Source organism: Solanum stenotomum, chromosome 6 (genome assembly GCF_019186545.1).
Source record: "Solanum stenotomum isolate F172 chromosome 6, ASM1918654v1, whole genome shotgun sequence".
NCBI classification, from domain to species: Eukaryota; Viridiplantae; Streptophyta; class Magnoliopsida; order Solanales; family Solanaceae; genus Solanum; species Solanum stenotomum.
Genome location: NC_064287.1, coordinates 61562160 through 61577251, shown reverse-complemented (window position 1 = coordinate 61577251; position 15092 = coordinate 61562160). Strand labels below are relative to the sequence as shown.

The following is a 15092-nucleotide window of genomic DNA, read 5'->3' as shown; positions in this document are numbered from 1 at the left end:
GTTCTTTAATAATATTTTAATTAGGAAGAAGATGTGTTTTAAAAAAATAATATATTTATTTGGAAAAGAGCATTTTTGACCCATTTAGTAACTATAGGGGAATTTCTGGACCAAAGTATTGATGGCAAGGACATTTTTGAACCAAAGTATTGACAGCAAAGACATTTTTGAGTCAAACTATAAAGAAAAAAAAGACAAATATACCTCCGAACTGGTAAATGGTATGCAGATACCCTCCGTCATACTTTTGGGACATTGGTGCCCCTGTCGTACAAAAACTAGAGTACATACATATATATATATATATATATATATATATCCTTCACTCTAACGAAAGACTAAATAGGGACACGTGACACAATCTTATCCGTCTATCCGATATTTAATAAATGTTGGATCGGTGGATAAGATTATGACACGTGTATATCTGTTAGTATAAAGGGTATATATGCTCTACTTTTTGGACGGCAGGGACACCAATGTCCCAAAAGTATAACGGAGGGTATCTGCATACCTTCTACGATAATTCGGGGGTATATTTGTCTTTTTTCCCAACTATAAATGGAGGACATTTTTGTTCCTTTCACATAGTTTAAGGGCATTTTTGACCCTTTTCCATAATAAAAATTATGATGATACAAATTTCAATTACTATAAAAAAAATTTTTTAGGTAATTTCTTATTATTTACTTAAATTCTATATGTAGAAAGAAAAAACTAGCAATATTTAGTGAAATAGTCTAAGATACGATCAAACTGATCCGAACAATATTACTATTAAAAAATGATATAACTCCAAACATTTATAATTTGGGCATAGCCATTCAAATTCCTTTTTGTTCGGTTTTCTTTTGTGACTTCAAAAATTTCAAGACAAATTTGCAAAAACATTTTAATCATGTCTAATTAATTAACCAAAGCCAAGTGCCTTTTCCCATTTCTCAAATTTGAATTTGACCATTAATGGTGAGTTTTCTTCTTCTTAACATTGTCTTTATATATTATGATGATAATTATTTTGATCTAGATTTGGATTTTTTTTAATTTTTTTTTTTGGGAATTTGTATAGGTCAATATTGATATACATATATAGAGAAGTGGAAATGGCATATAAGGTGGATCATGAATATGATTATTTATTCAAAATTGTTTTAATTGGAGATTCTGGTGTTGGAAAATCTAACATACTTTCTAGGTTTACTCGAAATGAATTTTGTTTGGAATCTAAATCTACTATTGGTGTTGAATTTGCAACAAGGACCCTTCAGGTAATTATTCGTAATTTTTTTAGTTTTCATCGTTGTTCAATATCTGTTAATTTAAGATTTGACTAGTTCGAATATGAGCCAAAAAAATGAATTTTTAAGAGTGAAGCGCTTTCTACATCTCAATTTATGAAAGTAATTAAACTTTGGCAACTTGAGAAGAGACAAGGATAATAGTTACATTTCCTTTCGTCTCAATTTATGTCGCGGTGTAATTGGATTAGATATGTAGTTTCCGGGGGGGTTAGATATTTTATGATTATGAATCATCGATAAAATAAGAAAAGTATGATACGTAAATTAAAATCAAATAAAACAGTAATGTCGGCATATCCTCTTTGCAATGATGTGACACATTAGAAAATGTTGTTAATTACATTTCTTTTTCATTTGCCTTGCATTTAGCAATTACGTACCTTTATTTTGACTTTTCATAGCGAAAATTCTAACTCCAATAGTGATATGTATGTCTCTCGATCGCTATATATGATTTGATTGTATTTTCTATAGTGAAAGATGCTAACTCCGGTATTTATATGGATGTCTATATATGATTTGGTTGCATTTTATATAGTAAAAATCCTGATTCCGACACTGAACTTTATGTCCATATATGCTTTGGTTGCATTTTCAGTAGTGAGAATCCTAACTCAAACATTGATATGTATGTCTAGATATACTTTGGTTGCGTTTCATATAGTGAAAATTCTGACTTCAACACTAATATGTATGTCTATATATGGTTTGATTGCATTTCATATAGTGAAAATCCTGACTTCAACACTATGCTTTGGTTGTGTTTCATATAGTGAAAATCCTGACTCCATCACTGATCTTTATGTCTATTATATATGCTTCAATTGCGTTTTCTATAGTGAAAATCCTGACTCTGATACTAATCTTTATGTCTATATATATATGCTTCACTTGTGTCTTCCATAATGAAAATTCCGACTCCGACACTATTTTTCATGTTTATAAATGCTTTGGTTGCGTTTCATATAGGAAAACTCCAGACTCCGACACTACTTTTTATGTCTATATATATGCTTCGATTGCATATTCTATAGTGAAAATCCTGACTTCATCACTGATATTTATGTCTATATATGCTTTGGTTGTGTTTCATATAGTAAAAATCCTGACTCCATCACCGATCTTCATGTCTATATATGCTTTGGTTGCATTTTCTATGGTGAAAATCCCGACGCCGACACTAATCTTTATGTCTATATATATGCTTCACTTGTGTTTTCTGTAGTGAAAATTCCGACTCCGACACTATTTTTCATGTCTATAAATGCTTTGGTTGCCGTTTCATATAGGAAAGATCATGACTCCGACACAACTTTTTATGTCTATATATATGCTTCGATTACGTTCTAGAAAATCCTGACTGCAACACTGATACGTATATGCTTTGGATGTATGGTGTAGGTAGAAGGCAAGACAGTTAAGGCACAAATATGGGACACTGCAGGTCAAGAAAGGTACAGAGCCATTACAAGTGCTTACTACAGAGGAGCTGTTGGTGCCCTTTTAGTTTACGACATAACCAAAAGACAAACGTTTGAGAACGTAACGCGTTGGCTCCGCGAGCTACGTGACCATGCAGACTCTAATATTGTCATAATGTTGGCTGGTAATAAGTCGGATTTGAACCATCTCAGATCAATCCCCGAGCTAGATGCTCGGGGATTGGCTGAGAAAGAAGGGCTATCATTCCTCGAGACGTCTGCTCTCGAGGCATATAACGTTGAGAAAGCGTTCCAGACGATTTTATTGGACATATATGAAATTGTAAGTAGGAAAGCTTTGGCTGCTCAAGAAGCAGCAGCTGCTATTCCTGGACAAGGCACTGCTATTAATGTTGGAGAGTATGTTGGTAATAATAATAATAAGAGACCATGTTGTTCTAATTAAGTGGAAAAAAAGTTGAAATTTTAGCCAATAACCGATTCAAATCGAACCACGAACACTTGTAGGTTGAAAATGATGTACTAATACTTTTTTTTTGGGTTACTTTGATGAAAGAAGTATGATTTTGTATAGTATGGAATTACTTACACATAGTTCTTTTTTTCTTACTAAATGGTCAAAATACATACCTATTGTTTTTGTGAGTTTCGGATCTGAACTATCATGTGTTTGTGTTTCCTATTTGAACTATCGATAACTATTTGTGAAAACACACCTCGAAGCTGACTAGACTAAGTGTTAATTGCATACAATCGCCAAAAAGTGTGTGACATCTTAATTTGTCCATAAAATTCCATCCACGTGGCAGATGACTCGTTAATTTCGAGGCGTGTTTTGATAAATAGTTGGTGATAGTTCAAATCGATAATACAAACACTTGATAGTTAAGGTAGGAAACTCGCGAAAAAAATGATACTTCAGGTGTGTTTTTAAGAAAAAGAGGTTTTTTATCATTTTGTCAGGAAATAAAGGATTAAGTTGGTGTTCAATGTGTAGCCTAGGCTTAACAAGCTTACATAGGATATAAGATCAAAAAGAATGCATTGAATGGATGCTCGAGCATTGAGAAGGAAGGACGCTTTTAGAGGTGAAAAGGCAATGAGGAGATCAAATAATGTATTCACAATATTTGCATGAAGGGAATGTTCCTGGGATCATTCAAATATCTGATCTTTATTGCCTTTAAACTGATAAGAGTCTCCAATACAAGATAGAATTTTCTATATATTTCATTTTAATTGCAAAATATGTAGACTTATTTGTAAGATTCAAGTTGTATTCCATCAGTATCTCCGGTAGGACCCCGGAAAAAATAGGGGTAGCTAAACCAGCTCTGCATGATCAACTCATTTTCCTCATCAATGACTTCTAACTTGGCACACAGGAGAGGAAATCATCTACGAGCATACGAGGTCAAAGAGGTCACAACGAACATATCATAAAGGAAAATTTCCTGTCAAGCGAATGTGATCCAATGTACTCCGTAAACCATACTTATTCACGGCTGCATAAGCAGCTCTAAATCCTCCACCGTATGCTGGAGAAGCATCATGGGCAATCTGGTGCATGAAAAACTCACCGAGCTTACTCTCTGCTTGAGATTTTCCTCCTTTCTTCGATGATGACCATGTAGACGATGACGAAGCAGTTGATGTGGATGGCATATTTCTTGATCCAGGCACTACCTCTGATTCAAGCCACATGTGGGAAAGCACTTGGCAGATTCCTTCTTCTACTTCAGGGGTGAGATTACGATATCCTGCAAATTACAAAAGTATAATCTTAACAAGAATTTGTGTACTTTGATTACTGTAGCATTTTGCTTTGTTATGCTTTCACTTCCGTTACTTCTTTTTGTAGACTACTTTGGATTGTTTTTCCTTGATCCAAGGGTTTATCGGAAACAACCTCTATCTCTAAGGTAGGACTTAGGAGTACGGTCTGCATATACTCTACCATCTCCAGACCCCATTTTGTGTGACTACATGGGTACATTGTTGTATAATCCTAACAAGAACGTAGGTTGATCAAGCACAACGAAGTTCTGGTGATGAAACATCCAGATATCTTTCTTTTCTTGAAGATTGTTCATGTTCTTAAAGTTTGGTCCAGACTGACAAAGTTGAAAGGAAGTATCGAATTTTACCTTTTAGACGTAACCAGGCATGCATCAGTTCATGAGCTAGAATGGCACCAGTAAGTAATCTGCATATAGAAAAGATCTGGTAAGCCAATTTTGCCATACAGTATTATTGTCACAAAAAAGTCCCGGGAATAGACAAAGAACAGTACTCCCTCCGTTTTAGTTTGTTTGCCTTACTTTTCTTTTTAGTCCGTTTCAAACAGAATGTCTCTTTCCTTCTTTTTTTTCACATGGCATGTTTAAGACCACAAGATTAAAAGGGCAATTTGGTACATTCTACGTATCTTTATTTAAGACCACAAGAATCAAAAGTCTCCTATACTTTCTTAAATTCCCAGTCAAGTCAAAACTAGACAAACAAATTGAAACAAAGAGAGTACTAATGTTTCATTCTTACTAACATGTAGATTGACTTTAGTCTCTCTCTGTTTCAAAGTCTAAGAATAATATAATAGTGTGGCTTCATGCCAAAGCACATCTTACTTTCTTTCACTTGAAATATAAGATCAACCATAGTTTTTCTCTGCTTCAAAAGATCTAAAAGAATAATGATTGGGTGACGTGTTACGAAAAGCTTAGTTTTTTTTCAACAACTAGGCCCTATTCCCAAGTTAGTTGGGGTCTACTAAATGGATCCTCACTGTGCATGTCGCTCCATTTAAATCCATCTCAATCCAATATTTAAAAACTTTAGGTTATCTAGCTAGACTGGAAGTTCTTTATATTTTCCAGTGCCATATCTCTTACAAGACCAAAAGACTCCTAATGAGCACTGAACCTAAAGTAAACAGACCAGCAATAATAAAATTAAGTACCAAGCAATTGGTATAGCCTATATGGATCTTTTTCCTCGTCTTCTTCTTGTCCTTTTCTTTTTCTCAGGGAGCGTGGAGCACCACATGCCACATTGGTTTTCATTTTCACCATGAGGCTAAATGAAACTCAAAGGAAGGAATGAAAATACGGAGGTTACCTTGGAAGGCCGTATATTACTAGGATAGCTGTAACTTCACATCTTCTAATTAGCTTTTGAGGATGTGTTCTGATTCCTATTAATCCACGACCACCTATTTTTGGCCTTCTGAGTATCTGCATTGTTAAAAAAATTGTCATGGCACCTATCACATGTTTCACTAGAAGAACGGGAAGACGTGTTTAAGCGAGTCTAACATGGAAACATTTTCTCATGACTGAAGATCTTACACTGGTGACTGTCTGCTCTTCTGATAGGCATAGACCTCTGGTTTCAGGCATATGATGGAGACCCTAAAAGAGTTCTCGAGTTAGTAATCTTCCAAGAGTAAAGGACAGAAAAAAATATAGGCAGAGATCATTCATACATGTTTCTCCCCTTCAATGGCCTCATTAAGGGCATGTCTTTCAACAAGAAGCATAGGAACTTGCTGATCTATTTTCATGTTCATGCCTTCATAATAGTCTCTGATGGAATGGTAAAGTGGCTGGCAGTCCCCGGTATCCATGATTGCAGATTCCATGCACTCTAAGCATAAGCTCCGACCATCTCCAAGTGACATATATCTTGCATTCCGTGACTTCAAGAAGATAAAAACAATAAACGAGAATGTGAGTTGAATGAGAGGTGTGATCCAACATGTTTACTGTCAGCTGACATCCATACCTCCAGACGTTCACAACTACAGCACCGTTTGGTATTGTCATTCTCATGTGCAGGGCAATATTTTTGAGACCAAAATGGGTGGCATCTGTACTCAATCAAGCCAGCTCCGTTTGTTGGGATCTGCAATGTGAATGGTAGGTCATAACACGAGGGATGTGAAAGATATTACAGGGGCTTAAATACACAAAATGGCCTCACAATAGAACTATGAACCGTAACTTGGAGTTCTATTAAATAACTTCCAGTAAGAAAAGTCATATTATACAGAAGCAGTATGTCCTTACAAATTGATGGCAGACTTCACATTTTGGATGAGTCATTTCCTTGAAGCATGACTTATGATATGTATTGTTCCCTGACAAAGAAAACTTGAATCAACGTAACCAATGAGCTAACATGTCAAAATATTCGAAAATATTCATTTTGTATGAAAATAACAGTCCATTGGTATTATTTTTTAGTTTCATATTTGGCAAAGGGTTGAGTGTTGGGAAAATGAAAGCAACAGCAAGGACAAGAATGTACCTCGTATTCAGTAATTGGGTCACCACAAGCACGACAAAGAAAACATTCTGGATGAAAGAAAGCTCCCATGCATCCCAAATAATTGCCAGAGACGATATCCTTATTGCAGCCACTACATTTTCTGCAAATATTTTTATGTGCACATAAGTTCTCCCTTACTCTAACAAACAGCAATCTGACATAATTTTCATCATCAAGAAAAGTGCATGCACACACGCAAACACACAAACACACACTTCGCTAATATTCTGCTCAACCAGTTTGTTTGTTTGTTCTTTTTTTGTTGTTGACAAGGGAACTTGCAGCCACTACCCTCCGGGTGCGCACAATTCTACTCAACCTGTTTGTAGCCTAGACATTTGACTTTACAAGCAGTAATTTACTACCAAAAATCAGGGCACGGTTCTTTCAAGACCTCAAATTAAGGAAGTGTATATGTGTGTGTGTGTGTGTATATATATTAAACGCATACATCTGTTCAGTGTGTTAAATGTTTTTTTTATTTTTTTGCAATTGGAATAGAATAAAGCTCAAAATTTGAATTTTCTTTGTTTACACCAACATTCAAGGAGCACATAAATTTATCATATTTAGGATGCCGCATGTTACAGTCTCATCTTCAAGCAAACATTGATCAATATTTGGTCTCTTCGAATTAACTAGACACATAAAATGAATGAGGACATATCTAAAACATCAATGCATTAGTTCTCCTAACTTTCAAAGTAAACATATTCACAACAAAAAAGTAGCAACAACATATATTTTCGTTTCTTTTATTCCTTCAGCATTATAACAGATACCAGAGGTACTAAGCCTGCCATGAGAGTGATGCATTAAAGAGATCACGACGTGAATTGCTAGAACTATTTATATTTCAGCTGAGACAATGTATAATAATTGATATCTCAACAATCTTGGAAACACAAGACTAATACCTGTAACTATTGGGATTATATTCCCAAGGAGCATATGAAGGAGCATACTTAGGAGGATATGAGGATGAATTCGAGTTATCTTGAAGTGATCTTGCTAGATCTTCATCTTGGTCAGTCCTCCATCTGTATCCTGAGAAACATAAACCTTTCATTTCTTCCTCAAAAGAGTGAAATCAACATTTTTGGAAATGGTAATGCTAAATGCAAGAGTAGCTTCACTATTCTTGAACATTTCATGAATGCAAATATAATTACCTTTTGGTCTTTTCAAATCTTCAGCAAGAGAGAGTGCAATTGCACGGTCTAGTTCCTCTTTCTCCTTATTGGTCCTAGAGTTATCATCCTGATGAAATTTTAAATGTGTTGAGAGATCATTCAATTGAAGGAGATAAGTTTGATTGGAAGGAATATGACTAAGTTACTTTTAGAAGAGAAAAAAGTAGCCATGAATTATTTGATGATAGTTAATGGAAAGCAAATGGCCTAACTTGAGTAATCAGTAGAAGAATTCAAGCATCAACTTCTGAAGGCAACCAAATATTCCTGCCCTAGTGCCCTTAGAACAAGTAGTACAGCTGAAACATCGAAGAGCTTCTCTTTAAATTATAGTTGGCAATAGTTCTTGAAGAACCTTAACAATATGGCTTAAAGTTGACGACTTTTTGGCATAAATTTAGGAGGATGTTAATTTATAAAATGATCAGCTTTGCATGTCACAAGTGATGTGGATTAATGTTTGAGTGACTAGAATGGCACATTGAAGACACGAAGAGACTAAGGGGGCACTAGGCATGAATTCGAGTCCATATACTGTTTCACATTTCAGGATATATGGAATCCTATTCAGAAGGGCATAAACAAAGCTTCTTGAAGAGACTAAGGGAGCATTAGGCATGGATTTTTTCTTTTTCCTGGATTTGAACTTCGGATCCAAACACGTTTGGCCATAAAACTCCGGAATTCAACTTGAAGTTGAATTTTGGATTTTTCAGGAATTTGAAAAAACACCAAAAAAGTTGTTTTCACTTTTTTCACTCGGAATTACTCACTAAAGTTCAAAAACAATTCCAATTTGTATTCATGGTCAAACACAACCAATTTTCAAATATCATATTTTCACTTTGAAAGCAAAAACTACTTTTTTCAAATAGTCACATTTTTACGGTCAAATGGCCCTAAAATCCCTCCCAAAAAATAAAGAAAGAAAGAGAAACAGAAAAGGAGAGTTGAAACTTCTACTGATACCCCTGAAGTAAACAGAGTAGCATTTTAATAGCATGGCTAATGAAGAGCTTATTCTTTTCCCAGTAAACCAATTTAGCTATTGGTTTTGATCAGAAACAGAACAAACTAAATCATTAGAATTCAAACAGTCCATCACAAAGAGGTCCACTACTTTTGCGCACCTATACATTTTGTCATACCGTTATCAAGATAAATATTAGATGATAAAGAGGTCTGCCTATCACATTTTCCAAAGATTCACCGGATTAAAAAAAAAAGTTTAACATGCTAGTCATCATCCACACCAGGAATACAAATACAATAAGCTGCATTCTTTCCAGCCTCCTATTTGAGAAATTTTTCATTTCCTTGGCTTTATCATTGAGTATACATAAAACATTTTTAGTCAAAACTATTATGAATGACGAATCTTTATTCTCAATAATCCAGCATCCAAAATAAGAATTCTTGTTAGTAATAGAAAACACCAACTTCTTTCTCCCCTCCCTTTACAGAAAAAATTTTGGAAAAAAACAAAGACAAACAAGAAAAACTACCTCAAAAAGTTTTACTAATCTTTTTTGTCCCTAGAAAGCAAAAATCACTCCCACAAAAAGTAGCTATTTTGTTAAAGGCGAAATCGAATTTCAAGGAGATCATGTGCATACCAAGCTGCAGAAAATCTATAATTCTCAAAATACACCCTTTGCTCTCCTCTTCTCTCTTTTCTTATGTTTCCTATACTATAAATAACATATATTGGCACTACAGATATAAAAAAGAGACACATTAAATCAGTTTTTCTGTGTTACAAGAACATTAAAGGGTCTATCATAAACATTTAAGTAAAAAATGATGGAAAAAAAAGAGAAAAAAATCACCATTGATCTGGCTGGAGCTCGCCAAACCATATTTTCGTCTCCAAGAAACTGTGGTTGCTGTCCCCTATTACCTGACCCACCACCCTTGAAAAGTTTACTCAGCCATTTCATTAATCTTGACTTTCTCTCAGTAGTTGAAGAAACAAAGTGACCTGCTTAAACCCCACAAAAAAAAGCCAACTTTATTTTCAAACATAACTAAAGCAAGCTTCATGAAAAATACTGAAAAGGGTACTCTTTCAATTACAAAAAGATACAATCTTTGAAGTCTTTAAACCCCACAATATATACCAACCAAAAAAAGCCAACTTTTTTTTCACATAACTAAACCAAGCTTCATGAAAAATATTCAAAGGGGGTACTCTTTCAATTGCAAAATGATTCAATCTTTGAAGTCCTTAAACTCCACAATAAATATCAACCAAAAAATAACTAAACCAAGCTTCATGAAAAATACTCAAAAGGGTACTCTTTCAATTACAAAAATATTCAATCTTTGTAATCCTTAAACCCCATAACAATAATCAACCAAAAAATCCAACCTTTTTTTACATAACTAAACCAAGCTTCATGAAAAATACTCAAAAGGGAACTCTCTCAATTGCAAAAAGATTCAATCTTTGTAATCCTTAAATCCCACAATAAAAATCAACCAAAAACTCCAACTTTTTTTCACATAACTAAACCAAGCTTCATGAAAAATATTCAAAAGGGTACTCTCTTAATTGCAAAAAGACTCAATCTTTGAAGTCCTCACAACAAATATCAACCAAAAAAACAACTAAACCAAGCTTCATGAAAAATACTCAAAAGGGTACTCTCTTAATTACAAAAAGATTCAATCTTTGTAATCCTTAAAGCCCACAACAAAATACCAAGCAAAAAAATTCAACTTTTTTCACATAACCAACTCAAGCTTCATGAAAAATACTCAAAAAGGGTATTCTTTCAATTACAAAAAGACTCTATCTTTAAAGTCCTTAAAACATTACCATATATGCAAGGCTGAGATATATGATTGACACTTGAAGAAGACATTGATTAGGATACTGAAATATGTATAGAAACAGAAGAAATTTGTTCGAGATTTTTCAAGATTTGAAAAGGGTGGCTTAAAAATGAAGAGGACAAAGTAGGAATGAGAAAGAAGGGTGTATAGAGAAAAGAAATGGAACAATGGCATCATGTATAAAGCCTAAGTTTTTATGAGAATCTTGTGTGAGAGAAAGATTCTTGGCTTGAACAGAAAGAGGAAATTTGGGAATCTGCTGAGAAGGATTGTGATGGAAAGGTAAACACTGGCAGTGGCAAGCTGCAATTTTGAACGGCTGACAAATTGGGGGGTGTGAGTGAAGTTTCATACAACTAATTATACAACACAAAATTCTCAAAAAAAAAAAAACATTCTTGATTGAATTTTTTTTTTTCTTTTTTGAAAGGTTTGGTTGCAAAGGAGGGAAAAGAAGTTTTATTGACAAATGGGGCTTCCTTTTCTTACAAATTACATCAAGGTCCCATAATATTATTATATTTTGATTAAATATGGTAATTTAATATATATTAATTTGGTTCAAGAGATTAGGTGAGTTATTCTTGTATAAAATTTAGAATTAAATTTGTCTTGTGCTTCACTTGTGGATTTCATGTTGTTGGAGTTTGGTTGAAGGTATTAGATAAAATCGGTAAGCATTGAAAATATTTTATATAGAAGGTGAATAAGTTAAGTTATAGTCTTGATTTTTTTTTATTTTTGATGATTGTGGTGTTCGGGTCAACTTTCTCACACTTTGACTAATTTCACAAGACTATGACAGATGGGAAGAATTTGAGACCTCAAGGTTCTCAATCACTTCATTGACCACTAGGTCACACTATTGGGTGCATTATGTGATAGATATGAGAATTTGCACATATTCATAACGATTTAGTAATCGGTTAGTTAGTTTATTTTTTAAAAAAAAAATCCATTTGATTTTCGTTTTTTATATACTAATTTCATTCATTATAGACAATTACAAGTTGTTGATTTTTCAGTAATACAACGATCTAAGAGAAAATTATGTTGTTAGTGAAAACAACAAATGACTACGAATCAAACCTAGATGGGAATGACATAAAAAGTCTTTCGTAAAACCTAGCATTAGAAATGTTACCACGCTATATAAGATATAAAGTTAAATCTCATCAAATTAATTTAGCCAAAAAAATTGAAAATTTTAAAAGCTATAAAACTAGATTCGGATACGAATTTAAATTAATGGTCAAACGCACATTTTAAAACTATCATTTTTTCACGAGTTTCATATCTCAACTATCAATTATCAGTTGTTGTTTTCTCTATTTGAATTCACCACCTTCTATGTATTAAAACACACCTCAAAGTTGATCACGCCAATTATCAGCTATTTTCTTTTCCTACCTAAACTATCACTATTTACTCAACTAGGTGCCTTGTCATACACAGATAAGATAGTTCACATGGAAAAATGCATAGATGGTGATAATCCAGATAGATAAAGAAATAGTTGAGGAAATAAAACTCGTAAAAAACTAATAATTCAAATGTATTTTTGACCATTAGTTTTACTGATTTTGACCAAAATTAACAATAAGATGAGTATTTTCTTTGAAAAAATCATTTGAAAAGGAAGAAACTACTTGACTCTTAAGATAGTATAATTGCAGAATGAGTTCATGTAGAAGCATACGTTTAGGATCAAATATAAACGTAACACTATGAAAATGAATGTGAACTCTAAAATCCGAATATATTAATGTACATTATCTAGAAGACACCCTTCTACAAATCCTAGTAGGAAGCACTTTTCATTTTACTGAGAATTAGTCGGATCCAATATGAGTATGAAATATTGAATGAAATATCATAAAACAAGCAAATCTAGTTATCATAATAAAGTGACACCCTTGTATAATACATTATACGGAAAAGTATAAATAGTTTAAATTTGTTCTCCTTTCACCAATTGGATCCTAATTGCTCTTAGCGTTAATATGTTGGTTTAAAATAACTCCATTTCCACTTATTGGACCTCAATTATCCTTTACGGTTAAAATTGCTCATCCTTCCACTTATTTAATCTTAGTTATCCTTTACAGTTAAAAATATCCTTCCTTTGGGGCATTTTTAGAGCGTTTTACTCCTCCTCTACAAGCGAGACTCCATCCGAATCCGTCACTCCTCAGATGAGACCTATTGTTCTATGATCACTGCACCACTGAATTATATTCATTTTCAAGTTCTAAAATCCTTTTTTCGCCAAAATTTTACATTATATTTAAATATAACTAATATATATTAACCTCCTTTAATAAAAAATCTTGTCTTATGTCCAAAAGTCCCCCTAGCCCCCTATCATTTTTGGTCATATTGGTCCATGCCAACTTATATCGGTTGTGTTTTTTTTTCTAAGAGAATTTTTCCCTATCTAATGTATTGTCACCAAGTTGATGAACAAAATCAAATGATGCCTTTTGCCTTTCGGTAAGCATTAGATATATACGATGGAGGTTCACCTAAGTATTTTTATAAATTTATAGCTTGAATTATGACGAACTATAATAGAAGAAGATAAAAGATAAATGAGAAAACGTTAAATGAATAAGAACACGTATTTATTGTTGAAGGAGAGATATCATTCACGTGAAAAGTTAAGAAAATGTAATAAAAAAATAGTAGCTCGCCCATTTATGGACGAACTACTCCCTCCGTCTCATATTAGTTGATTGTTATATTAAAAATAGTTGCTTCATATTAATTGTCCACCTTACTAAATCAAGAAACCGTTAATTAAAAAATGTCTATATTACCCTTGCAATTAACTCTTTTTGAAAGTGTTCACATTTGTTTGTAAAATTCTCAAGAAGTTTTTTAAGGGGTGAATTAGTAAAATTATCTTTTATTTATAATTTCTTAAGCCTCGTGCAAAATGAAAAGTGATCGATTTTCTATGTAATTTAGGGTGGAGTTATAGACAGAGGGTGGATAATTCGCCCATTTGTGGGCAAAGAAGGATCCGTTTTGATCTGTGTTTTTAGGAAGGACCCCTTTTTATATATAGTGCCTAAAAGTGTCCATTTTAAGGCCGGACTCACTAGAAAAGAACTTTACCTTTCCCACAAAACAAATCACAATATCTACTTCTATAGTTTGCTATTTTCTTCATCTCAAATTATCTATCGTGTTTCTCTTTTATACGCCTCTTAAAAAACATTAATGAGAAGAATTTTTTTATAAAAAAAAAATCCATATTTATCCTCATTTATGTCTTAAGATATAATCTCTCTTTATTAAATATTTACTCTATATATCGAGATATTTGTAATCTTCAAGAACAATTACTACTAAGGATTAAATGAAAAAAATAATTACTCGTTTTGTCTTGAACTTCTAAAACAATAAATTATTTGAGATAATTATTTTTCAAAATCACGATAGATAATTTCAGACTGAGCGAGTAATATTAAGTCAACCATGCATGCAAATGTCCTATTTCCAAAAGTCCCCCTAACCCCCTACCACTTTTGGTCATTGGGCCATGCCAACTTCTAACGGTTGTGTGTTTTCTCTAAGTGTATTTTTCCCTATCTAATGTATTGTCAACAAGTTGATATACAAATTAAATTATGCCTTTATGCTTTTTGGTAAGCATTTTATGAAAATATAACAAAAAGTTAGAAAGAATTACTAAAACGAATATTATCATATATCCAAGCACCTGTCCATTCAAAAGTCATTCAAAAATATTCTAATTTTTTTTTAAAAAAAGTTTAAAGTTATATATACACACCATCCGTTAATATACAAGATTGTATTGTGTTATGTTGTTCGGACTACTCGAAAATATTATATAATACATTATTTTGAAGGATCTGATATGCATTTAAATACATTTTTGAAGAGTCGGAGCAAAATAGTTTAGGTAATACTTTTTGGAATATAAATTTGTGATCTTGAAAATAAGATAAGTTATGTATTAT

At 33.1% G+C, this 15092-nt stretch overlaps 2 protein-coding genes across 3 annotated transcripts; one reads left to right on the top strand and one right to left on the bottom strand.

The window, feature by feature from the left end:
- Positions 1-893: 893 nt before the first annotated feature.
- On the top strand, positions 894-3212 carry LOC125867542 (ras-related protein RABA2b-like). The gene is made up of 3 exons (XM_049548082.1): positions 894-966; positions 1070-1268; positions 2703-3212. The coding sequence occupies exons 2-3, from the start codon at positions 1104-1106 to the stop codon at positions 3186-3188; spliced, it is 651 nt and encodes a 216-aa protein (XP_049404039.1). The 5' UTR covers positions 894-966; positions 1070-1103; the 3' UTR covers positions 3189-3212.
- A 686-nt stretch (positions 3213-3898) lies between these two features.
- Positions 3899-11432, bottom strand: LOC125868060 (protein DA1-related 2). Of its 2 annotated transcripts, none has more exons than XM_049548659.1 (12): positions 11087-11432; positions 10095-10246; positions 8245-8332; positions 7990-8119; positions 7052-7172; positions 6811-6894; positions 6527-6646; positions 6228-6440; positions 6058-6153; positions 5861-5976; positions 4891-4949; positions 3899-4503 (listed from the first exon to the last, which is right to left on the bottom strand). In XM_049548659.1, exons 1-12 carry the CDS (start codon positions 11130-11132, stop codon positions 4181-4183), a joined length of 1548 nt encoding a protein of 515 aa, XP_049404616.1. In that variant the 5' UTR covers positions 11133-11432; the 3' UTR covers positions 3899-4180. The 2 variants fall into 2 exon arrangements, with proteins under 2 accessions (XP_049404616.1, XP_049404617.1); XM_049548660.1 differs by having other exon boundaries at positions 6091-6153; positions 11087-11430.
- Between the last annotated feature and the right edge of the window lie 3660 nt (positions 11433-15092).